Source organism: Uloborus diversus, chromosome 6 (genome assembly GCF_026930045.1).
Source record: "Uloborus diversus isolate 005 chromosome 6, Udiv.v.3.1, whole genome shotgun sequence".
Classification (NCBI taxonomy): domain Eukaryota; kingdom Metazoa; phylum Arthropoda; class Arachnida; order Araneae; family Uloboridae; genus Uloborus; species Uloborus diversus.
The window spans coordinates 2,694,182-2,722,068 of NC_072736.1; the positions used below are offsets into that span (position 1 = coordinate 2,694,182).

General features: G+C 35.7%; 1 protein-coding gene across 1 annotated transcript in view; it reads right to left on the reverse strand.

Moving 5' to 3' along the window:
• LOC129224208 (zonadhesin-like) overlaps positions 1–18,185 on the reverse strand; it is a 133,589-nt gene extending 115,404 nt beyond the window's left edge. The window contains exons 1-6 of the mRNA XM_054858626.1: positions 18,049–18,185; positions 16,771–16,905; positions 10,782–10,958; positions 9,517–9,612; positions 8,227–8,349; positions 1,141–1,316 (exon numbers count right to left, since the gene is read on the reverse strand). Coding sequence (XP_054714601.1) covers positions 1,141–1,316; positions 8,227–8,349; positions 9,517–9,612; positions 10,782–10,958; positions 16,771–16,905; positions 18,049–18,078 — 737 coding nt within the window. The 5' untranslated portion in view covers positions 18,079–18,185. The remainder of the gene's footprint in view (positions 1–1,140; positions 1,317–8,226; positions 8,350–9,516; positions 9,613–10,781; positions 10,959–16,770; positions 16,906–18,048) is intronic.
• Positions 18,186–27,887: the final 9,702 nt, after the last annotated feature.

Sequence of the window (27,887 nt, forward strand, 5' to 3'; positions counted from 1 at the left end):
CGCTGATTTTTACGGTAATTTATACCGGAGAAATAAGCGATCCCAGATCTAATTGGTTGCTGTGGCCTACCGCGGAAACCGTAAAATTTTACAGTAACATTTGATTTTTACGGTAATAGTTACTAGTAACATGGATGCCAGTAACAATTACCGTAAATTTTCCGGAAAATTTTTAACCCTGTAATCTCCTGTAGTCACTGAACCAGCCTCAATCAACTGTCGCAGATTTCAATTAACAAGTTATTGATAAGAAATAAGCATGTAAAGTAAAAGCCGCTCAAAAGTAGATGCTAGGATGACAATGGTAAAAGTCTGTCGAATGACTTAATGAGCATGTGTACACAGACGAAAGGCGGGCAAATTTTATTTTACTTGTATTTGTACAGAAACTAATCAGCTTCACATACGTCGACCGCGAGAAAGCACCTTTGTCTCCGGAGAAAGACATAAAAGATGTACAACATCGGAGAAAATAACACCCAGGGCATCGATTGGAATCGAACAGAAGACCTCCGGCCTAACAAACAGAACCTAGCCACCGGAGGCCCCAAACGCTAGCTCTACCCGCTCTGCTGCTATGTAGAGAAGAATGGATTGTAGCGAAATTGTCGGGATTGTCTACTCATTTGCCTTTGTAAACAAATCCAAAATTTCATGAAAGGTCCATTAACATTGATAACATAAATTGCTTACTTATTAAACTACGAAAACTGTGGCAGCCGTCTTTGTTACGCATTGGAAATTAAAAACAAAAATTCTTAAGACAGCTGATAGGTGAAATAAGAAAAGCGCTGACAGAAGCTACATCAAATGAAAGGGAAAATATCTTACTTGATTTTGTACGGGATGCACTGGCCTCCGCTGTTAGAACAATACAATAAAGCACATGATTTCCCAATAAAAACAGAATCGAATTCAAGCTCCATTTCAGCAACATACTCGGCGAACAAAGCGCGATGTTCTGCTCACTCGAACCCGTAACTGTCGAGCTAAGTGTGCGAAATGTATTCTTTCACCAACACCAGTGTTTATCCTGCAGCAGCTGGCACAGGTAACAACATTAAAGTATGTGATAGCTAAGATTAGGTCTTTAGAAGAATAAAACATCTGATACTATCTTCGTCTAGCGGTCTTCTCACCTTTTTTGCAGTCTCTCGGATTGACGCACCTTCCCTGCTCGTTTCGGACCATCTTCCCCTTGCAGAAACATCCAGCCACGCACTGCATGGTGCACCTCGCGGGTTTTCCTTGGTTCTTGCATGTGGGTGGGCAAGCTGAGCCGCATTGCTGGAACACTTCATCCTTTCCACAGGAACCTAAAGAAAGTATTGGAGAAATGAATATGGGTGTACAGTAGGGTGGAACGAAAAAAAAAAGTTTTTGATTTTCAATTTGCCGTAGTGCGGGCCTTTTCATGCAAACAAGATGTAAAAAAAATATGAAAAATATTGAAGCACGTCTTGAGGTGCCGCAAAGAGCATAAAGTTTAGCAAAATTGCAATTTTTGCGACATTAAAATTTTTTTTTTTTAATTTCAAATCTATCTTTATGCTTCAAATGCTGTCGAAAAGCAATGTTTATGCTCAACAGGTCGCAAAATAACTTTTTTTTCTGTTGTTCGGATTATGTCTTGAGGTGCCGCAAGAGCGAAGTAGGTTTCGCAAAAACGTACTTTTTGCCGAATGCACTGGCATCTGGGAGCTTGAGTCATTGCAGCAGCAGATGTGTAAATGGGGCGGGGTTGGTCAGCAGTGATTTGTGTAAGTGGGGCCAAGCTCAGATCAGGTGTCAATTTCTTTGTCGAGTTGAGTTAGTGAGTAACGTAAAATTTCGTTAGTTGGTAAGATACTTCATTGTCGTGAGTTGCAATGGCTCAGTCTAAACAAGTGCAGACGAGATAAACGTCAGAATGTCCCATTTTTGGAATCTTTAGCGATTTCAATGAAGTTTTACTACCTACTTACGAAGATGTAATGAAATGTTGCTGTTTTATTAGACACGGCCTAAAAAGTGCGGCTGGAAAAGATCTTTCTGTAAGTGAAATATATGACTTTTTAGTTTCCAGAATAGATTACATTTGGTCAAGAGCATCTTTGAGACAACAGAATAGAAACCTAACGGATTCTTAGATGGTAAAACAAAAGAATTAAACGAATTTAAAGAAAAATAGGTCAACAGCTGGAAACCTGTTCTATAATCTTCCTGTGGTTACTTCCTTACCTATTGAAAATAACGTTCTTTTTGAGAACATACAGGACATAAGTACCGATCACAAATATGTATTGGATATGTGTGTCACTATATCAAGTGGGACTTGCTCACTAGATTTACCTTCAAGGAACCTGGGAAAACTTCCCCACTCCAGATGACATACATTTGCAAACCGTATGTTTCCATTGTACGTGGCAACTAAAAATCCGACTGAAAATCTCAAGACTCTGACTCAGTACATTGTTAAAGTGTAGTAAAGTATAGTTTTCTTTATATGGGCGTGGCATTTCGCTAAAATGGTTTGAAACAAATAATAACACTGAAATATATTAATAGTAATCATTATTCATTCATACATTTTCAAGAAAGGATCCATTTCTTGTACGGATCAAGTGGGCAAAGCGTATGCTCCTGTGTGGTTTAAGATCAAGTTAAAACCTTCTCGTACTTACGGCTCTAAACATTTATTTAAACTTATCTTACATTCACGATATCTCTCTCATAATTTTAAGAACATTATAGACCGGGTTATATAAAGAAATGGGTATTTTGATGCAACAGAATAATCTCCATTTGGCTATGTTATGCAAAGAGCGTAGAAATGTAGGAGAACTTTGATTACGACGTGTGTTGAATGCAAGAACACAAAGTAGAGGCGGGGTTAAGAAGTTTAAAGTTCAACAAATAATTTTTGCTGCCAAAGATTACAACGATTTGATCTCGTGGGGTGAAAATGAAATAACCGAGCCCCCCTTGGTAAAACATTTCTCTAGTGAATCCCTCAAAGTGAAACTTGTAACCCCTAAGCGGCTCTTAAAAAGTATGGTTCAGTCGCAGGAGACGAAAAATTGACTCAAGAGTTATTTGGAAGAAAGAGTTATTTGGTACAAAAAAAAAACACTTTAATGTGTCAAAGAAGTAGACACAAGCATCATACAGGTTTAACCATTTATTTACAATCATTAAGAACACTTTAAATGGTAAAAATGGAATTGTTAATGTCTTTTATAGTATACTAGTGATACCCGCACGGCTTTGCCCGTTGTAGAAAAAATAAAAGGTCATTTGGTTTGCTTGTATATTTACAAATAATGTAAGAAGAATTTCTCGCCAATCGGCTTGCCCATGTTACGGTTCCACGTTATGACAACTTGGCAATTTACTCGCCCATCTTATAATTTTGCTCGGGTAAATGTGATTAAAATTGGAATAGAAAAAGAACAAAATCTAATTTTCGAAAAATCGCTTCGAGGTGTACATCCCCCATGCTACAAACTAACTTTGTGCCAAATTTCATGAAAATCGGTCGAAAAGTCTAGGCGCTATGCGCGTCACAGAGATCCAGACAGAGATCTAGATCTCCAGACAGACTTTCAGCTTTATTATTAGTAAAGATTATGATTTTTAAAAAAAATGTATTTTGTAATTAGTATTTGTTTTCCTAGTATAATGCTTAAAAATGTATTTACTGTCATATTTTGTGCCGTTATATACAGTAGGAAAGCATAAAAAGGAATTTCATTGTTAAATGGAAATTTCGGTTATTATCAAACTTTAAGCTCGTTGCGGCACCTAAAGATGTTGTAGTAAAGCAATGAAATTTCTTCTGCTTATTTTTAAACTTAAATGACAACTTTTCCCCCTACGGCAAACCAAAAAAATTGAAAAAAAAAATTAATTTGAATTTTGACATCTTGAATTCAAATTATGTTTTTCGCAATCACGAGTATGTGTATGTAGGCATGTGTGTTTGTGTGTGTGGGGGGGGGTGTTTGTGTGTACGGGGTATGTGTGTTTGTGTCTGTGTGCTGGCATAAGTGTGGGGGGGGGGTATGTGTATGTGTGTGGGGGGTATGTGTATGTGTGTGTAGGCATATGTGTTTGTGTCTGTGTGCAGGCAGGAATGTGTGGGTAGTTGTGTGTATGTATGCGTGTGTGTTTGTGTGTGTATGTGTTTGTGTGTGTATGTGTTTGTGTGTGTAGGTGTATGTGTGTAGGTGTATGTGTGTATAGGTGTATGTGTGTATGTGTTTGTGTGTGTGTGTGTGTGTGTAGTTGTGTATGTATGCGCGTGTGTGTAGGACAAAAACAGTCAAATGAAAGCAATAAGCAATCGTGATTGCTCAAAAAAATTAAGGTCATTTTCGTTCCACCCTAGTGTACAGGCTGCTAAGGAAATATCTGCCAAACTTTTAAAGGAGGGCAGGAAAACCAGAATTCTTTGAAAATGGAATGCGCGTCTGGAAATGGCTCGTTGAAGGCCAGGGCACGAAGAAAGGCAGGTCAACGGAAAGTAAAAGACATCTATACACTGTTCACTGAGAAGATAGACCGAAATTAAATAAACAGGTTGTCAGAAAGTTTGTCACTATGGCCACTTTCGACAAATGGTTACTACAAATGCCGCATTTCATTTTGTTTACATGTAGTCTTTTACATCTTTACCTTGAAACAGTAAATTGTGGCTCAACATTGATGTCATTTGGTGTGAAGAACCAAAAAAATGGAATTTGTAGGAAATGGGGAGGGAAATACACGTGATAAGCAAATCAAGACTTGCACAAAATGCACTTTATCTGGAACCTTACCTTCAGCTTTCTTGTCCATGATGTCATATCTGTTGCAATGGTTCACGTAGGTGCTATATTGTTCGTTCTTTCCAAATTTTTGTTTTGCAATGGGAGAAAAAGTTCGCCCTTTTCCACGATTTTCGATATGCATATACATTATCCCATCTCAAAATATTTCCCTTTTATTGACTGACTCTACAAATAAATTTTGTTTCTAGTTTGTTTTTTCCCTTTTGTTAACAGTCTGGAGGAACATTTGTAATGATTGTTTGAAATACAGCGTATAATTGGAAATATTTTATCAAATCACTTAAAAATGTGTTTCGAAATGTAAATTTGAATTAGCTATTCACTAATTAAATCGTAAAATTGAAAGTTAAAATGAGAAATGAATCGTTAAAACGGTATTCCTTATTAATCTTTATTAAACTTTCCAGACGTTCGCTGTTAAATCTGCAGGCAATCCGGAGGACTTCAAAAGCTTATCTTTAAAGAGATCGCAGTTTCTTCAACATGAAGAGACTCAATACATGATTAATACAAAGAGGTATGGGGAGGTATCCCGTATCTCATGGCGAGCAAGATTCACGCATTGGGGGTAAACTCCCAGCTGGACTGACGCCCAGCACGGGGACCTTCCCCGGCGCAATAAGCACCAAGACCGTCCGTAGCAACCAGACAACTATCGACCGTCGCCTCCAGCCGTGCGGGGGCCCGCTACGCGGACCTCCCGGACGGTGGAACCTAAGGCTTACAGCTAAGTGGTGGGGTGTGTGCGGAGAAAAGTACATGATTAATAAAACTAGTCCTGTAGATACAAACTGATTGCGCATTTCTTCAGCAGTATTACGCCGAAAGGGAAGATTTGTTCTGATCCATCCCCATTACACCCACGGTGGATCCTAGATTCACATCATGGGACGCGGGAGCGTCCCGGCCGCCAAGAAAACCAAACGTCAGCAGCCAACGAAAGCAAATCCGCCGCCAAGAAAGACGAAAGAAAATAAACGCGGCTAAGTTACAATTTGCACGACAGAACAAGTTGGGGTTTTCTGTGGGTTTGTCACCCCTCTGTATCTCAGCTACATGAAAACCCCCGGAGTTGAGTTTTGGTATACTCCATCTCTAGTGACCCCTGACGACGTAAACCAAAACACGATCCCCTGGACCATCAGGGGGAGGAGGAATTTAAGTTAGAAAATCGCTATTCAAAAAAGTTTTCGCTTTCTTTGACAGGGCTACAGCCTAGACGAAAAAAGAAATCAAGCTGAAATTTCGCACACACATTCCTTGTGCCCTACTGATGTATCTTTCGTGCCATTTGACACCCCCCCCCCCTCCCCCTTCCCCTCGTTTTTACCCCCATATTGTACCTTCCCGGGGCTCCTGTCACAGCCCCCCCGGGGGGCTATGGTAATGATTTTTGGTATACATATTCTTCTGGGGCCATTGAGTACACATACGAAAATTCAACCCTCAGGGACATCATGGGCCGGAGCAATGAAAGTTTGAAAATCACTAATTTCACCTAAATTTTTATTTACTTACTCTCAGCTCATAGGGTTTGTTAATCTCTGACTGCAATTGCAAGGTTAGAACAGATCTAATAGTTATTCAAAAGTTGTCTTAGGAAATGAAATTCAATCAAGACTAAAACAGATCCAAAAGTTGCAACTAGACGTTAGATCGCGGATATCACAAATTTGCCACAGCGACTGCGCATGCGCGCAAAACTCATTGGGCTTTCTGTTTTAAGATTCCATGTTGTTTGTTTATATTTAAGCAGAGAAACAAATTAATGAATGGGATTAGAATGCTGCCCCTTTAAGTTTTGCCGATACGAAATTTCCTTCCCCCTGTTTTTCAGTTTTGATATATTTAAGGAGGGGAAAAATTTTGAATCTCGGCGCGAAACTGGGGTTAAACTATTAGAATATTTTGCGTGACATATTATATGAAACTAGACGCGTATGAAAATGATACATCTAACTTTATAATTGAAAGCGAAAAATAGCCCTTTTTTCATTGGTTTGCTTATTTTCTAAATTAATGCATTTTTCACAAACATAACACATTATGAATTGAAAATATGAAATACGTGTGTCGATATCCGTGTTTTGCAGTAATTTGTTAACAGACAAAATTTCTGCAATTAATTCAATCAGGACTTTTAATGAACTAAGTCTGCGTGCATCTTGCGCAGTCGCTGTGACAAATTTGGGATATCCGCCATTTGACGTGGAGTACAGTTGTATAGATCTTCTGACACATTCAAATTTAAAATATTTAATGGCTTAGGTTTTTTTTTTTTCGTCTCTTTAACAAAGACTTCTATCAAAAGAAAGATAAATCTCCAAACAATTAAAATTATCCCATAAAACGTAAAATAATATAAGGTTTAAGAAAAAAAAGTCATTAAATAAAAAGGGAAAAGTTAGATTAAGATAGCCCGCAAGTTGTAAAACATTTAAAAAAAACCTTCATGAAAATGTTGAACAATCCGTCAAATAAAGAAACTAATAGAATTTCTTGCGAAGTTGTAAAATACTCGAAAGCAATATAATTTTAAATATAGATTTTATTATCCAAGAAGTTTTCTTTGCAACAGAGAGGATTGCAATAAAATTTAAACGGCCCAATTCTCGAAAACGAACATAGAATTCAAATGGTCAGAAAATAACTTGACGTAAAATTAGGCTTGCCATTATTGTTCCTTAAAAACACAAAACAGCGTTGTTTCAATTGAACATTTTCTGACTTGAAGCTCTCAATTCTAAAAATACAGACACATTAATAATATCAATGCGAAAAAGATGTGATATCTCATCAAAAACAACCCTGTTGTAAAAATTTCCCCGCCACGAAAACCTTTAACTTTGCCGCACAAAGAAGAATTCCTTCATCCTAAATCCAAAAACCCTCAGCCTTAAAAAGTTATGATATCTAGTTTGTCCGCCAAGTATCTGCCAAACTATCATCCTCCCTGTTCTCCTCTTTCATCACATCTTCTTCCATTAGAACCTCCACCCACCTTCAACTCCTCAGAAATATGGATAGATCCTTTAAATTGTTTATCCTGTTTGGCGGGAAGCTTTTTGCACACAAGCAACCACTTCACTTTGAAAAGCTTCGCACCAAACAGGATAAACAATTTAGAGGATCTATCCATATTTTAGAGGAGTCGAAGGCAGAAGGAGGTTCTAATGGAAGAGTAGGTGTGATGAAAGAGGAGAAGAGGGAGGATGATAGTTTGGTAGATACTTGGCGGGCAAACTAGAAATAACTTTTTAAGGCTGAGGGTTTTTGGATTTAGAATGAAGGCCTTCTTTTTTGTGCGGAAAAGTTAAAGGTTTTCTTGGCGGGGAAATTTTTACAACAGGGTTTTTTTGATGAGATAAACTTTTACGGTAAACTGTAGTAAATTTTCAGAAAAAAAAAAACATACCTGGTGAATTGTGATATTTGCAACTTGGACATGGCTTTGTGGAATAGTCGATCTTGCAACCCTTAGAGCACTTGGGTGGTGAACATTGCACCGGAGGTTGACCTGTAGGGGGGTTTTGTCCACCTGCAAATGACAAATGCATAAAATCAAAGAGAAGAACGATTCTGATTGCAAAGTTTGAACCTTTTGTCAAGGAATTACTTTGTCCCTGTCAAAATTAAACTGAAACGCATTTATCAGTTTTTAAATATCAAAAATTCTTTTATGGAGAGGAAATCCTATTTAAAAATTCTTCGTGAATTTAATTAAAAGTTTTTAAAAAATATATGCGTTAGTCCAATTGTTCAACATAATTTTTACATCAGAAGAATGGTATAGTAGGGGTTAAATAATGAACACAGAATAGAATAGAATAAAGGGATGTACACAAGGTAGGATTTTTGTTATGAAAATGGTACATCTTTAAATGTTTCTTATTATTTTAACTCTTTGCTCCAGTAATAGTGTTATACGCCCGGACACAAATATAAATTCCATAACTACAATTCTATGACAGAAAATATAAATAAACATTGGAAATTGTTTATTAGTGTGTTCAAAAAAAGGAAATAAAATATTATAATGTTTTGAATAGAAGAATTACAACAGTGATGCTTCTGCTCATGTGAGCTTTGTACCAAAAGTTTCAAGATTTCTTTACAGTATCACTTTTGTCAGCGAGTGTACTAGATTATGAGGCTCATCGAAAACCAACATTGGTTTTACCTGAGTTGATCGACACGTCACATTGCCGCATTTTGTCGATCGAGTGCTCAAAGAATCATTCCATCAGTGACTACTTAGTTTTTAATTATACTCTAGATCTCGAACATCAGAAACCTGAACTTCATCAAAATAAGTAATTTTATTTTAAAGTTTTTAAGAATCGTGCTTTTTTCTCTTTCTCTCTCTTTGTAAGAAAAATAATCCTCTGTTTGGTTTAGTTTTTCAAATGAATATTTTGGAATACATTGAGACAAAATTTACTATGCTATTCCCTCTATTTGAAAATGTTCTAATGCAAAATATTAAAAAACCGTTACTACTTTTTGAACTAGCCCTAGATAGGGATTCCACGAAAAATAGCAAATTTCGGCAGGTTGCCTACTGAAAAAAAAAAGGTTGGAAACCTCTTTTCTTAAAAATAAGTTTTTCTGCAGTAAAGTACATTACCTTGACTATCTTTCCAACCCTCAATATCAGTAGTAGTAAAAGGACTACTTGTTGTATTTGAAAAAAATCAAGTCTTACCTTCTCCATCGTCGTCGCATACGCAGCGAGGACAAGGTTTCGCACTTTCATCCAGCCAGCAGCCTTCAGCACAATCAATAGCAGGACAGTTGTTACCTAAAACAGGAAAAGTGACTTATGTCATGTTATATGACGTTGTCAAAAAAGACAACTCACATTTATTGTCCTGTCCTCCTTATTGGGTTGCAATGAAAGAGACAAATTAAAGTTAACAAAAGTTGTCTACCCGGGCCCCTAGTTTTTTACTAGACTTACATGGCCTCTCGTCGGTCAGCACAGGAAAGATTTGCAGCACTTAAGAGAAGGAAGTAACACACAGGGCACCGATTGAAATCGCACCGGAAGCAAAGCGTTGCTGCTGATGTTTACATTTCTTTAGCATGTGTCAAATTAAGTCAAATGGGTGGTTGTTCGGCTGTTAACAGCTCCAAAAAAGTATTTCAGCTCTTCAGATTTCCAGCAGATGCAGAAAGAAAAAAGAAATGGATAAATAATGGCCCGCGAAGTGACTGGCAGCCTGGAAACGACGCCAACCGTTCCCAAAATTCCGCCAATGTTCACCTTCGCTCTCCGACTCTTTCGTTCCCTGTTTGGCGAATGATTGCCAATAAAGGTAGCTTTCCCTGTTGTACGCTTGCTCCAAAATGGCGGATGCGTCGGCCTCTCCAGTTATAGGGGTTCTAGGACAACCCGCCTGTTCAATTGACTTCGTAAACAGAGCCAAAATATCAACAGAGGTCCATTAAAATTGATAACATAAATTGTTTGCTTATTAAGCTACGAAAACCTGCGTCAGCGCTCTTTTGGGATGCGTCGGATTCTACGTTTTCAATGAAAACACTATACTGCGGTATGTATTATCTGAGAATCGGTCTGAGCGTTAAAATTTCTAAGGACAGCTGATACGCGAAAAGAAAAAGAGCGCGGACTGAAGCTACATCAAATGAAAGGGAAAATATCTTACTTGATTTTGTATAGGATGCACTGGCCTCAGCTGTTAGAAAAATAGAATACGACACATGATTTCCCAATAAAAACAGAATCGAACTCAAGCTCCATTTCAGCAACATACTTGGCGAACAAAGAGCTCACTCGAATCCGTAACTATCGAGCTAAGTGCGCAAAATGTATTCTTTCACCGACATCAGTGTTTATCCTGCAGCAGCTGGCACAGGTTTCGACATTAATAAAGTAATTTATAGCTAAGATTAGGTCTTTAGCAGCATAAAACATCTGATAATATCTTCGTCTAGCGGTCTTCTCACCTTTTTTGCAGTCTCTCGGATTGACGCACCTTCCCTGCTCGTTTCGGACCATCTTCCCCTTGCAGAAACATCCAGCCACGCACTGCTTGGTGCACCTCGCAGGTTTTCCTTGGCTCTTGCATGTGGGTGGGCAAGCTGAGCCACACTGCTGGTACATTTCGTCTTTTCCACAGGAACCTACGAACACACGTTTTGCAGAAATCACTGAAAAGTATAACAATATGCGGAAAACTGTGAGGTGTACGGAGACTGGGTATTCGATAATAATTTCAAGTCCTGTATCATAATTGTTAAAATTTTGCATAATCGTTACTACTTTTAGGAGTTTAGCATTTCGATCCTTTGACATACCTTATGAATGACTTAAGTATTAAGGCATTGGGGAACAAACCTCTAAGTTTCTCTTACGTAAGAACGTTAAGCTATAAATAATGAAGCATTTTTGAGTTTCATATTACTACTGAAACACTGATCTTTGATAGTAACTCATTTTTAAAAATCATTTCATAAGCTAGAAGAAATGAGTATTTTAGACAGGATCATCAACCCAGCACATGTTTTGGAAATAGAAAGAGCAATAATTATAAGCAAACATTCTAAAACATTTAAAATCAGTTGTTTGATAAAATAGGATTTATTAAAGTAAGCATGGATTGCTGTTTGTTTTCAATATAAAATTAATATATTGTTACAAATTCTGTAAACAGTAATTATTTTTGTGATTAATTTGTCGTAATCTAGCTAAATTTGGCGTTTATTAAATTATCTTTCATCTAAAATTATTGTAGTAACGTAACCTGTAAATAGTTTCTTGTAATGAATATACAGCCCCCGTACTTTCGGCTGTAGTATACGGTCCCCTAATTTCTGAATAATAAAATTTGTGAATGGAAAGAAATAAGAAAGTTGTAGAACGGAGTAGGGCAATTCCACGGTGTCGGGCGTAGAATTTGCACGAAATTTACCAATAAAGGTTCATATTTTTCAGAGTAAAAACGGATGAACTGAGCCAATTTTTTTTCTCAATACTTATGTATGTAGGAACAATATAAAAACTTATAGAATTTCTGAAAAAAAATTCAAACTATAAATATTAAAAATAAAAAACCTCATGGTGTCGGACTTAGATGAAAGGGGAACTGAAAATTGACGTGCGTTGAAAAAACCTAAGTTTCAGCTCAATGAACTGTTTTCAGATTTTTTGACTACTTGAATGTTGAAAAGTAAAGCTGAAATATGAATAATTTTTTCTTTTTCACCAAATTAATTCACGGATAAATAGCACAATTTTTTTTTTCCCTTGGTGTCGGATGTAGAATAGTTGGTGTCGGACGTAGAATGTGCAAAGCAGACAACATCCGACATGAAAAAAACATCTTAAAAAGCTGTTTAACTCTTAATTTGTTTATGGAATTATATATTATGGTATTTTAAAGCATAAAAAAGGGGAAAATATGCATAAAAGGAGTCTGTGCAGAATTTTCCCCAGGGCTCCATTTTTTGTGAAAAATCAAATAATTTTGTGAAAATTGAAATAATTTGAAACTAAAAATTTTATGCAAAAAGAATGTAGGGAGGGGGGGGTGTCATGGCCCAAGTTATGTCATAGAACTTGTTTACAAGGAATGTTTTTCAAGACATTTCTTTGTTTTTCTGACAAAATATTATTCTTCTGAGTGTTCTTCAGGGATTTGGGGGGGGGGGGGGGCAGGGGGGATCTCATTGCTTTTGGGGAGATGGACACCTCTAAGGTATCAATATCTGTATACCATTCCAGGAAATTTGTATTTTAAGTCTTCACTCATAAAATAAGGAAAATACTATAACGAGAACAAGAGAGATTAGATGCATTTTGTCAAGTTTTTTTTTTTTTTTTTTTTTTACAATCTCTATGTGAACAACAAAAAACTCAATCTCTAGGGTGAAAAGAAATAAAGATTGATTTGTAGAATTTTAATGAAGAAAAATCCAACTTATTAACAAATAATAAGAAATTTGGATGTTGGTTACAAATTGTTGAAAACGAAACTGAGCATTTCTAGACACAAACAGGGGTTGTTGTGAGTTCACCAAAAATACCTGAGAGTTTTTAAGTGAAAACTGGGGAAGGGAGGAGTGTTATTTTTGAACTGAGAACCATAATGCTTCTTAAATATTCATAATTTTATACATAACTACTTTAATCGCTATTGATAAACATATGAGACTCATTTCTTATCTTCAGATATTTTCCCCAGTCAAAATATTGTGTATATGTTCTTTAAATTTATGTTTTGTAAAATATAAATATAAATACATAATTAGGCATGAATAGTATGTGTGAATTATTTAATTTAACCAGGAATTTTCGTATACTTAATAACCTAGTTTCAGTTAGGAAAATATTGGTGTCGGACGTAGAAATTTTTCTGACCATTTATTTAAGCATAACTAGTTTTTTGAAATTTAATTTAAATGGTTATTTTTAATTGCACATAAAATCTTTATTTGCAGACAAAATATTTTGTAAAAATCTCCACTCAGTTTTACATAATATAAACTTTCAGCCAATTTGGTGTCGGACGTAGAATTACAAAAATGCCTTATATGAAAAAATCCCTAAAAATTAAGTTTTGCAGTTAAAGTGCAATTTGTTTTGTATATAACTCTTCTAGAGAGTTCTGAGAAGCATATTTTAGAGAGAATATTTGAAAAATGAGACAATGTAAGTATCAAACAGCCATTCTTAAGTCGTATAAAAAAGTTACTCGTAAGAACATGATCATAACAACCTGATTTGAAGCCTCAGAACTCTAATTAATTTTACTTTTGTTGCATATTTTTGTTATTTCCATACACTTCAGATAATTACCTTTCCATTGGTACCAAAATTTGTGAGAAAAAGATTATTTTAAAATTCTGCCACCTTTTCCCCTTTTCTGTGGAATTGCCCAGTAGGATTTTCTGGAATATCTGAGAAGCTCTCTTTCGATGTCTATAAACTGCCCTGCCGCATGATAAAAAGTTAGTCTCGAGTGAGTTTTTGCTTGTGAATCGTGTCAGCGGTTCGCTGGAGAGCATGTATTAGCTCTGTTTTGCTAAGCCTTTGAGCTGTATTTTTTGCGTATTTGGATGTAAATACGTGTGTAACCGTTGAGTTAACGGTGTTGAGTGATATTTGCTTAATTGCTGATGATTAATTTAGCAGTTGTTAACGATCTTTCCTGTACATAGCTGTAAATAAATCTCTTGTGTTTTCTCAAGAATGTCGTAATTTCAAGAAAGTTTGAAGTTGTATCACGACCTCTTAACAATATATAGAGTGTTTGAAGAGCCCCTGACACATTTTGAATTTAATTAAAAAAACAACAAATTGTCGGATGAATATGCGGTTTGCGCCATAATACTTTACAGGTTCAAGAATTTTTTTATTATACATAGTGGAGGAAAAAAAGGAAAAAAAAGTAACTATAAGTAATTTACATCGACGGCCCATTGTAAAGCGTTTGCCTTGCAATAATAGCTAAGTTACATTTTCCTGGCACTGATAAAATTACTCACAGACTTCAGTTATCCCTTAAACAAAATGACTTGCAGATATCCAAAACTCCTTGGACGAATCACCCTACAGTGCAAACGAAATTAATGCCTTGTTCCTCACAAGTCATCCTTGATTAAAAAGCAATTACTCCGTCAGAAATGCATGCAAAGCGTCTGAAATTTTAATCAACTATCCTTAAAATCTTGATACACTCAAAGTCGTATAAAAACTCAAATATGTTGTCTATGTGAATCAATTGTGGAATTCGTTATTGAACCTTCAGATACAGAACCCTTTAGATGCATTGCGTGAATGTCACAAGAGCTAATATTAAATTAATCATTATTGAGCAATCACGATTGCTTATTGCTTTCATTTGACTGTTTTAATGTGCTATCATTTTTTTCCCGCCAGCACCCTCTGCAGCATCACCGTCGACCGGCTCCTCACGATGCTGCTCCTATAGCGAAAACCGTCTCCAGTTTGAATCAATATCCTACACTTACACGCATACATACACGCACGTACACACACACACAAACGCATACACCTACACACACATACACAAATACACATACACCAACACACACATACACAAATACACAAACACATACACACACAACTACCCACACACTCATGCCTGCACACAGACACAAACACATATGCCTACACACACATACACATTCTCCCTCCCCCACACACAAACACTCATACACACAACTACCCACACACTCATACCTGCACACAGACACAAACACATACGCACACAACTACCCACACACTCATGCCTGCACACAGACACAAACACACATGCCTACACACATAAACATACCCGCCACACATAAACACACACGCCTACATACACACACACACTCGTGATTGCGAAAAACATAATTTGAATTCAAGAGGTCAAAATTCAAATTATTTTTTTTATTTAACTGAAAATTAATCATAACAACTACTACTCTTGAACAAGTCACCTTTCAAGCAAAAGAAGATTTTTCAGAATCAAGTCATCTCTTAAGGAGCTACGATACCAGGAAGACACACGTTATATTTTCACAGGGGTCGATCCAGGTTTTATTTTTTGGGTCCCCATTTTGTGAAAAAGCAAAATATTTTTGTGAATTTTCTTTATTTTTGTAAAAAAAGACCTTCTCGTGATTTTTTTTTTTTTTTTTGGAAAAGATTATATTAAAGCATTTTTAGCTGTCGTATGGTTATAGAAAAGCCTTAGACAGGTTTCAGGGGTGATTGCAAGTTCTTGAAGAATACCTGAAAGATGTCAAGAGGAAATGCGCTGGGGGAGGGGGGAAGTAAGACCCCTAACATTTTATTCGTAATTTGACACATACATTACATTTATTGCTTTTTACAAATATACATGTGCAAGGCACACTTTCATAAGGTGAAAGTCTCACAACAGATTTCCTGTTTGCTCCTCTCAAATACTTTTAGAGCAATGAAAATTGCACATGCTGCTGAACGTAATGATAACTCCTAATAAATACAATATGAACAGACTCAAAGATATCACATATTTCTTAACACAGAAGTGAAATACTCATTAAAGATTCCATGTATGTGTTTAAAAAACTTAAAAGTAATAAAAACCCAAAATAATACTGCACCAGCATTCAGTCGTTTATTTTTTTGACTTTTGACGTTCTTACAGAGTAGGTATTTCGTTTAAAACTTTGCAATTTAATGATGTTAATAAATATTTAAGAAATTTTATTTGTTTGCCTCTTAACAAGGTACAGTAAACATCAAAAATGCGAAAAATTCGTTTACCATGGCCGATGTAAGGAAATCAAGATCTTCAAAACAAATAAAAATATAAAAACAGCATGTAAAATAATTTTATTAAAGTTATTTTAGAATTGGATTTTGAAACTCAGCACAAATTAATACTAAATATATATTGCGTAATCAAAGTAAAATTTAAGATTTTCCTGAAAACAAGCTACCAATCACAAGTGTCCCTCTCCCGTCCCCCCTCTGACGCTCTCAAGCAAAAACATCTCACGCAGCAAGCAAAAAGATAAGATGGGGGAAGGTGGAAGGTACACATTTGCGGTTAAAAAATATTGTGAAAAGGCTGCCTTTTTATAAATTTTTGTGAAGGGGCTGCTTTTACGACGCGGAATTTTGTGAATGGGGCCGCTTTTGCGATGGGGAATTTTGTGAATGGGGCCGCTTCTGCGACGCAGAATTTTGTGAATGGGGCCGTTTTGCCATGCGGAATTTTGTGAAGAGGCCGCAAAGCGGCCCCAATTTGGCGCTGGATCGACCCCTGGTTCAACACCCCTTTTTTAGCATCGGGACTTTTGAAACTCTAAAATGGGGCAGCATACAAAGCTAAACAATCTTACTTCGGCAGAAAATCATAAATAAATTATTTTTTGGCGGGGGGTTTTTTCCGCCCGACCGAAAAAATGTCAATTTCGATTCTGTATCGGTACCTACCTGTACCACCTTTACACTTGCAAATGGGGCATGGTTTGGTGCTGTAGTCGATGTGACAGCCCTTTCCACACTTGAGCCTGTCGCAATGTGGGGGGCGGTGCGTTGGTGGGTGATGACCAGGAGGCTTCTTTCCGGCTGTCAATAAAAACAGTAAAAAATAAGTGACAAAAATCACTTTTTGTAAAAAATGAATAAGTGAAAAAACATAATGTTATTGAAGCAGAAATTCAAACGCAATTTTAGTGTTTTATTACACGTGTAGTATTTGAGAAATTCCGTTTTGTGTGACTCTAATAAGTTGAAGCTTGAGCTTGACAATGTTCACTTGTCAAGGGGAGAAACAGTTACTTGAGAAGTTCAGTAAAATAGGGACGTGTTATTGGCGCAGATTCAAGTTGGAATACTTTCTTAACCCCTTCAGTCGGAATTATGAAATATTGGACCAAAAATGTTGATATTTGGTACACAGTGTACTATGGTAAAGGGTATCTTATAGACAAAACTTTGAGTTTGTAGGAGAAAAATTAAAAGAGTTATGGCACGTCCAATATTCCGGACTTGTATTTTTGAAATCAATATTTCATGTACAAAAACGATAAAATACCGAACAAACTTCATTAATAAAATGTTCTACAAACAATTATAAAACATAATATAAGCGTTTGAAACGATTAATTATATATTTTTAAAAAAATCAGGAAAAAAACCTCGTTTTTCAGATGAAAATCCATGGTTGGAAAAATGAGCCACTCTCTGTCTTTCAATCCTTATATGTCAGTGTTGTCAATCCCAAAACGAAAAATTATTTCACAGATTATAATAAGTAGAACGTAAAGAGTCAAAACTACAAAAAAAAATCAACTAATTAAATCAATTATTAAATGATTAGCAGCTGTTTAAAGTGTATGTCCGGTATACCGGACACCAGGTCTGAAGGGGTTAAAACAACTACAAACGTAACCTAACTCAAGTCAGCCCTTCCAAACTACCCCAAAACGAAGTAAACACTGTCAAGAGCAAGCTTCAATGTAACAGAGCCGCACAATACAAGTGCGAAAAAAAACGACATTCGACAGCAAATCAAATTGGCACTAGATGACGTGAAGCAAAAAATAAATAAATGAATAAAACAAATTGTATGAATAGTTCACTGCAATTATAACGATTAATAAAATGTCATATTTTTGAACTAAACAAGATTTTCAATGAATTAATAAAATCCATCGTAAATCCCTGGTTTACATCATTGTGGGGCAAGCGTCTTAGAATTCCATTTACCTTTCTTACAATCGTAGAGTTTTCACACATTTCCCATTGCTGTCCTTCACGAGACCATTCTTACAGAAGCACCCGGCCACGCATTGTCTGGTGCAGCGAACCGACTTTCCCTTGTTCTCGCAAGTCGGCGGACAAGCACTGCCGCATGATTTGTACACTTGGTTCTTTCCACAAGACTCTGGAAGATAAATTAATTAATACTTACTTATTATTAGTTATGTTTAAGGAGTCACAGTACCTTTCAAACTTTTTTTTAAAATTTAAGTAAATTTTATATTTCTTTGAAACCATAACATGCATACTTATTTCTTAATCAATAATTTATTTTCAAAATTTAAAAATATTGCCTACTTTTTTCAAAAATTCAAAAATTTGAAGAAAATTTCAATTTTTTAAAATCGCTAAGGCTTTTTTTATTTTTGCACTAATTTTAAAAAAGTTTTATGCTAAACGATCACTATAACCATCTCTAAAAATCTGTGCATTCATTTGCTTATGAGTTTATTAAAAAGATTTCTGTGATTAATTATGTAAAAAAGTTTTTTTTTTTTAATTTGGATTTCAAAGGTTTAACATGCTCTAAACATTTGAGTAATTTATAAAATGCTTGTCCAATGCACAGTTTTGTCAAATATGTTATACCAATTGCAAAAAGTATTACTTCAAAGCTGTATCTTTAATAGAAAAAAACCCTTAGGGAATTCTAATGACATGGAAACACAAAAAAGACCATCATCGAGAAAAAGCAATTTGAAGTTTTTCTTTTGCATAAGAACACATAGGGAGCATGGCCTAAAACCACTCATAACTTTTTAAATATTTGAACTAAAGCAATGAAACTTTTCCCCCTGTGTTCAGAATAGTTTTTAGTTTTGAAATAAGCAATAAAAAAATTTTTGATCGTTTCATCATTTTTGAGGTACTGTAACCCCTTAAAGGTGAATAAATGTACAGTCTGACCCACAGGAGACGTGGAATCTGGCAAGCGGCCGACTTAAGACGACTCCATTTAAATAAATCTATCGGGAGAGAAGGGAAAATAGCGATGGGATTTTCATACACGCGTTTTATAATGTCACTACACTGTAAAAAATCTCGGAAAACTCTCTGAATATACAAAAAAGTTTTCCGTAATACACAGATTCGTACGCCCTCCGCAGTTTTCTGCTATAATCAGAAACGTTTCCCGTTTAGCAAGAAAGTAAGAGTAGACGCATGCGCAGATTACACGGCAATTTTATAGTCCAGCAGCAAATCTAAACTGAAACTTCCGAAAGCACGCAATGAAAACAAGTGCTGACTCATGTATGCGAAGTAACACTCATCAAGGGGATTAGTAGAAGTTTTGTTCCTCGCATGAATTCACTGAAGATAATTTTAAAGTCTTATATTTTCTTGCATATGTATCGTCATGAGATTGAATTTGAAGCTATGTCACTTATTTTTAAGTACGAAGTGCAAATTCTCGACGCATGCTCGCGGAATGAATACAAACTGAAATTAAAAACCAAAAAACTGCCGAGAGGACGCCATGTAAATTCATTGCGTCGCATAACTTGTGTAGGGAATTTACTTTTTTTCTTGGATACTTTTCTTCTTTCTACCAAATGGGTAATTTTTGTTGGCAGAATTTTATTCTGTCATAAAAATCACCTTTTTGGTGACCAAAGCCTGCAAAAGACCACCACCGACGAATAGGTAAGTCGCTTTGCAACTCTATTACTTTAAAGAGATTTAGTTCATATAAAAAAATTTAAATAAGTGTTATTGTGTACTTTGTTTTTATGTGTCAATCTCAGTTAATATTTGGCTGAACATTTATGTATCAAGCATTATGAATTAAATGTTATAATATGCAAATTGTCAGGTTTGATAGTTCGTCTTTAAGGTTGCATGTTTTCATTCTCTTGTAAACAGTGTAGCTAGATTGTATGAAGTAAAAAAAAAACTATCTCTTGTAATTAGGAACATAGTGCTTCAGTATTATCTAAATGACGATATCTCTTTAAATATTTGCATTAGCGAAACGCTTTAAATTAGTTAAATGTGTATTAATTTATTTAACAAATAAATACATGTATGTATTTAAAAGTGTCTTCATTTTTTTCGTTTTACGAGCCCCAATTTTACCAAAAGCAAAAAAAAAAAAAAGACTTAATAAAATAATTTTGTATTTTTACACCATATTAAAGTATTTGACTTATAATTCATATGATACTTTGATTTATAATGTATATGATACTTTGATTTATAATGTATATGATACTTTGATTTATAATGTATATGATGTTGCTTTTTCGAGGGGGGGGGGGTGCTTCATAGCATTTTATGGGTGCACCATCACTCTTATGGTGGGGGGGGGGGTATTCTCGTATATATGAAATGGAATAATCATGTAATAGAGTTCAATGTTTTAATAAATAAAATATATAATGCATTTTGCGCACACTGTAAAAAGAAAATCAGTAACCTATTTTGAATAAGTATTTATATTTGTGATGAGCTGGAAAGGGCAAGAACAGAAGAATCAACCCGAATGGTTCCAGCAGGGGGACTTGGTGTCATATTTAAATTCATCAATTTCTCTGTTGGTACTTTTCGGTACACTTTGTTCGTCAGAGAAATTGATTTGAGGTGAACGAATTCCGGAACGCGAAGGGTAGGTAAGTCCTGTCAAATTTTATCCGAAGATAAAAGCTATCAAGTTTGATACAAGATATGTTTTTAAGTTTTGCATTAAAAATACAATATGTTGATAGTTTTGTCTTGAAAATATTGAGAGAAAAACTGAAGTTTAAGATTGTTTAACAAACAATCCCCACTTTTCAGAAGGTACCCCCACTCCAATTCCCCGACGATTTTGTGATTAGGAGTGAAACTAGTAGATTATTTCATAATTTTTCAAAAATTTATAACTGTGCATATGTTATGCTGTTAACCATGCTATTTGTCATTAGAAATTCCAAAAAAAAAAAAATCCACGAATGATTCTAAAATTGCTTGTATTATTGCTCTTAGATATGAAAGAATTGAAACTGATATGGTATGCAATACTATAATAAAGAATTATATTTTAGAAAAAATCACGGAAAAAGGATTCCGAAATTCTCGGAAACGTTTTTGAAAATTGTTTGAAGAATTCCGAAATACTCGGAAACGTTTTCGAAACTTTCATGAACCACAGCTGCACAGAATACTCAGAAACATTTCTGGAAATTACGGAAAGAGGATTCCGAAATACTCAGAAACGTTTCTGAAAATTACTGGAAGAGGATTCCGAAATACTCAGATACGTTTCTGGACATTACAGAAAGAGGATTCCGAAATACTCAGACACGTTTCCGGACATTACAGAAAGAGAATTCCGAAATACTCAGAAACGTTTTCGAAAATTTCATGAACCGCAGCTGCACGATATACTCAGAAACGTTTCCGAATTTTTTTTACAGTGTAGGTTCTTATTAATTTGTTGCATTCTCTAAGTTGAAAATGAGGGGAAACAAAAAGAATTTGTGAGGAAACGGCAAAAAGAAAAGAAAATGTTTTTGATTTCGTCCGGAAATAAAAAAAGCTGAATGGTAAGCTCAAAAAAATGCAGTAAAAAAAATCAATTCATTTTTGTAGTGAAAATCTGGATCGAATACAGTTTAGATTTTAAAAGCTACTGCCGTGAACAAATTGTCAGTCTTACACAACTGCGTCTAAAGAATTGAGAGGCAAAAGTGCACATCTCCAGCGAACAAACTACCACTCCTGTAACATAAGAGATAAGACCATTTTCGCCTATAAACCGGATGTTTGCCTTTCCATCTCATCGCTGGTCAGACTATACTGAGGTACTTTGGTTGTGACCGCTGACAGAGTGGTGTAGTGGTTAAGCGTTGGCATCTTATACCCTAAGGCGCAGGTTCGAACCTGACTCCAGTCGGTTTCTATTCAAGATCCAGAAAATCGACAGTGTTCATGCCGTTCGAGTATGCGGCACGAAAAAGATCCCTCGAGTCCTCGCTTAGCTTTGATCACTTCGTTGGTCTTCAGCGGGCACCCTGTATAACACCTCTTCTCTACATAGTATAAAATGAAGTCTCCAAAAAGCGTCTGTGTGTTTGAACTCGCAAAACTCGAGAACTACCCGGCCGATTTTGCTGAAATTTTCACAATTTGTTCCTTTATGTCCTGAGAAGGTTTGCAGACCAGTTCGGAAACAATTCGATAAATAGTTCTTTTTTTATTCCAATTTAAGCTCAATTTTCACATAAATTCCGGAATGTGGGGGTGAAAAATTACTCGCAAATAGTAATATTATATATCCTTGCAAAGGGAAGAATTTTCCGCGTTCTACGCAATTTGTTCCAATGCTCTAACTTAATTGCGGCGGGAGTTTTTTACGTTTTTAACTCGAATTTTTTTAGGCTTAGCTGAAATTTAGGCACTTCTTTCTTCATTAAATCCATCAATAAAAAGTGAAGGAATTGTCCCACAGTTTTCTTTTTGACAGCATTGGAAAGAGCTGCTTTTTTTACTCCAGATCTAACTCGACCTAAGGTCGAAAGTTTAACCCTCTATCTCCATTAGAAAAAAAGTTACAAGCGAATTAAATGAAGTTCAAAAATCTGTTCTCTATTCAAGTTTTTAACCATTTCATTTTGCGTTTCCACGGTAACGCTTTTTGAATCCATTGTTTATTTCCATCTTTCTCATTTTCAATTCTTAAACTTATTTTATTTTGTGTTTCTATGGTTACGCCTTTTAAATCCATCTTTCTCATTTTATTTTAATTTCTTAAAAGTATTTTAGTGTCTGTCGTCACTGTTTGGCGAGAAAATTTTGCATGATGGTTTTTTTTTCTTTCATTTATCCTGGTTTTTGAAGATACTTCACGTGACGCAATTGTTTTTTTTTTACAAGGTAGACCGAGCAAAGCCGGGCAACGCAGCTAGTCTATTCTATAACCATTCTTACACAAGCAACGATAAAATTAAAAATTTTAAAAACCCCGACTGAGTCGCATCTGTAGAATCAAGAGGGAAAATTGAAAATCCTTTTAAAAGCCTTATGTTATTAAAAATCAATGTCAGGTATTTTATTTGCTATTAAATAGAAACTAGCAACAGATAAAAATTTTAAATCATTGCGTTTTACTTCCTTGTCGGTCAACAATGAATTCGGTTATCAATCGCGTGAATAAAGGCTTAGCTGTTATTAAAATCTGCTTTAAAAAAACCTTATAATTCGAGTTCTATGAAACATGGAAGTTCCAAAGTTATTCTATCAGAGGTGGAAAAAATTATCTTTATTTTGGTATTAAATTTTTAAAATGTTAACTATGTTTTCATTGCAAAAATAGCGAAAAGCCTTTTAGAGGTTTTTAATTAATATCTTCGTTAATTAATGTCATCCAAAGATGTAACCTAGCGAAGAACACTCTCGATCAACTCTCCTTTCGAATATATATTTTTTTTTTTTTTTCAAAATCGGTTCATCCGTTTAGGCGCTAGAGTGTCACAGACAGACAAACAGATACACAGACACGTCAAACTTATAACCACCTTCCTTTGTGTGTCTGGGGGTTGAAAATGACTTATTTACGTAGGAAAACTCTTCTGCAATAGGGTCGTTTCCAAAATTTTAAAGGTATTTTTTTCTGAAAGAGCATGCTTAAAAAATATAGAATCTGGCCATTTTTTAAATAATTTCTTTAAGTTTAATATTTTTTTAAAAATTACATAAATCGGTGCTCTTTCATCGTTTAACGCTTCTGCCGATGACATCACAAATGATGAAATGCGATTCAGTGTTGCCATTCACGGTCCAAATTATTTAATTCGCATCTTTACTCACGTGTATTGGCAACGATAGGGTTGATAACAAGCGTAGAGCGCAATTTTAATTCGCTGCTTGATTATCATAACGTGGAAACGTAGTAGAAAGATGCGCCAAATTGCATCATTTGTGACGTCATAAAGAAAACGCCTTGTTTGAATAATCGGACATTAAAAAAAAAATAATTAAAAAAAAAACTGTTGGGAAAATAAAAGTATTTTCCGAGTCCTTTTTTTTTTTTTTTTTTTTTTTGCTCATTCTATTCATTTCAATGACTAAAAGTAGTACTTTTGACTGAAGGAAACCACCCCATTTTCAGAAAAACCTTACATAAAACCTGCAGAAGACAGATTACTATTCAAAATGTCCATTCTAACCTTGAAATACTGGCTATGAATTCGTGGGGTGAATACTAAAACTAGATAATTACCATTCAGATATTTCGAGAAAAACTCAACAAACGATTTTTCTTTTCAAGATTTTTGGAGAATGTGAAAACTTGATTAAATATTATTTAAATGTTATTTGACTATTATTTCTAAATTTTTCTGAATTAGAAGCATTTATGTCTTCAGTCGAAAAAAAAACAAAACACAACATTCAACACAACAAAAATGAAAAAGTCCATTTTGCCAAATTTTTAGTTACTTAACTGTAGTATACTCTCCCCGTGAATTGTACATCGTGTCTCTACAAGTTTTAACACAGTCGAACTCTCTTATAAGGAGCGCGAAGGGACTGCGATTATTGCTCAATATACCCGAGTGCTCGTAAAAAACGGATTCGAGAACAAAATCATAAAAATTTATACATGCTTGCTTTGTTATTTTTATATTTCTCCACAGCACCAAAGGAATTGGTTACTGCATACGTGGCTTCAAAATAGTTTTCTGCATTTTAGAAGCCATTGAATAGTCGAAAATTGTTAAACTTAAAATTCTTTATATTTGTCGCTATTGTGATTACTTTCATTATTTTTTTTTTAATCTGCATGAGCTTGATTTTGAGCTACAATATCCTCCCCCCCCCCGGAAGTATATTTAATAAATGATAACATTCGCTTCAACAAATATATAATTCTTAAATACTCCTCTACTCCATAAATTTCAAAAAAAAAAAAAAGGCGGCGTTATCGCTTGTTTTAGGATTAATGTCTTATCTCTCAACTCTTTCGGTTAAATTCAAAATGTTAATTTAATTTTCCAAAAATAAAATAATTTTTTCTGATTAGAATATCAACAGAAAATTTATGAATGACAATAATATTGCTCGCTTTAAGCGGGGTGAGCTCTTTTAAAGCGAGTTATGCTCCCACAGACTTACCATTTTACCAACCAAGTTTTTGATTTCCTCACTAAGTCAGAGTTCTCGTTAAAACAGGGCTTGTTATAAGCGATAGCAAACAATTATTGAATCCTACCTGGCGACTTGTTTTTGCAGTCACAAGAAGGACAAGGTTTGCTTTTGTAATTGATGGTGCATCCTTCATCACATTTAGGCATGGAACAGTGCTTCGGGGGCCGAGTAGCAGGGCCATGTGTTGGTTTCGTACCGGGACCGTGAGTTGGTTTCTTTCCAGGGCCATGGGTAGGCTTCTTTCCGGGGCCGTGAGTTGGCTTCTTTCCGGGACCATGGGTAGGCTTCTTTCCGGGGCCGTGAGTTGGCTTCTTTCCGGGGCCGTGAGTTGGTTTCTTTCCAGGATGATGTGTAGGCTTCTTTCCAGGACCATGAGTAGGCTTCTTTCCAGGGCCATGAGTAGGCTTCTTTCCTCCTGTTAACAGTAAATTAAGAGAATGAGCCTTAACTAACACATTGTATCTGTTTTTTTTTTTTTTCTAACTAAACATATATATTTCTATTAATACTAATCAGCCCAAGACTGCTTGCATGCTCAGTCACAGTGAATATGGATTTTTTTTTTATAGAGTTAAAAGCCTGTACAGATTGGACAGACCTTTAATTTCTGAAGGTACATATCTGAATAGCGATGTGCACCTTGGATGATAGAGTCTTTTTGATGTGATGACTAATGTGCATCAAACCCATACACTGTTAGAACTACAAGTTCCAGCCGAGTGAATATTCCCCCTAAGGTGAAAGCATGGTGCCCAAGGGTGCTATGCTGGCCTGGAAATTGAGTAAGGGTGCCAAAAGATCACGCGACCGCAGAACGACCCGCTTGCTCATGCGTTTTGGCTTTGACATACATTCAACCAATTCAATATGGCGGACGAAGGATAGGTTGCAATAACGATGCGACTTTTACATTGAATGAAGTACAATATGGGATTAAAACTCAACTTTTCAAGGATTAATCTCCAGAATAACAAGAAAGTACAGCTTTTGATCACTTTGTAGCTTTTAGAGCTTTCAAACATAGTTAAAAGTGTTTAAAAGTACGTTTAATGCTTCCTATTGTTTAGTTTACCGTTTTATTGTAATCATTCAAAACGCTATTAAAAATATGTGTCATTATTTTCTTGAGTACTTGATAAACAACATTTAATCATCAAAATAATAACCGGCAATAAGATTAGCAATAATCAACTGGTGAGAACCTGAACAAAAATGCTAATTCTCATGCTTCGTAGATATAACAGAAGAGCAAGCGAAAAAAACAAGCTGAAAAAAAAAACTCTCTGCCGAGCTTTTTTTTTTTTTTTTTTTTTTTTGAGCAATCACGATTGATTATTGTTCTCATTTGACTGTTTTGAATTCCTATGATTTTATTTTCCCACCAGCACCCTCTGCCAGCACCACCGTCGTGTCGACCGGCCTCACGATGCTGCTCCTCTTGCGAAAACCGTCTCCATGTTGCGTCCATATCCTACACACACACTCATGCCTGCGCACACACACACGCACACACTCCTATACACACACACATATACACATACATACACTCATGCCTGCACACAGACACAAACACATATGCCTACATACACACACACACGAACGCCTACACACACACACACGCGCGTACACACACAACACTGCATACACAACACGCACACACATGCATACATACACACCCACACACATGCGCCTACACAAACACACGCACATGCGCCTACACAAACACACACGCGCATTTCATACACACACACACACTTGTGATTGCGAAAAACATAATTTGAATTCTAGATGCAAAAAATTCAAATTAATATTTTTTTTTTTTTTTTTTTGCTTTTTCATTCAAGTGTTTGAGTCATTTCCTGTTAGCGCTTAATATCTCAATGGTGTCATTTTGTGAAGCCGATGGCATAAGGGGCCATTCATTAATTGGATGCCTCAGTTGCCAAAGCGATTAACTCCACTTTTTGAAAAAAATCCTCATTTCTGCTTTAATAGTGCTTAATCAATGCTTAGCTTGTGGATTTATATTAAAGTTTTGGTTCAGTACATTTCTGATCCTGTGATGGCAGAAAATGTTACGCGGGGGCCCATTCACTCCTATGGATAACACTATCTTCTTCATTAAAAAAGCACAAATTGGCCTGTCTTTTTGTTTACGCTTCGGCTTAATCTTTGTCCAATTGAATTCTTTCTTTCTGGGTTCCGTACCTAAGAGAAAGCTCTTGGCCTTTGCTTGCATTCCTATTGGTTCCTGATCGGTTTGTAATTTTCTCATTGGTGTTTGGCTAATCCGCTATTTTTATCTTTTAAGCTGCGTGCTTATCTGCTCTTGGCTTTTGTCGGATGTCTTTTCATCCATAAGCTCATTACTTTTTGCATTGAAAAAGGCGTTCCCTGTAGCGCCAAAACACGTGTGCTGTAACTGGCAAATTTGTGTTTTTTTTTTTTAACGTTGTTTCTCTTACTTTACTGATCAGCACAAAGGTATTTATTTATCTTACTATCTTCTTCATCACGTTTCTCGACTTTTTGTTTCATGGAGTTAATCGATTTGGCAAATGGGGCATCCAATTACGTAAAGATGATTTTGGCTATCTTTGACCTCCCTCCCCCCATGTAAGGGTAAGTAAGATTCTTCACCCCCCCCCTATCTTACGTAA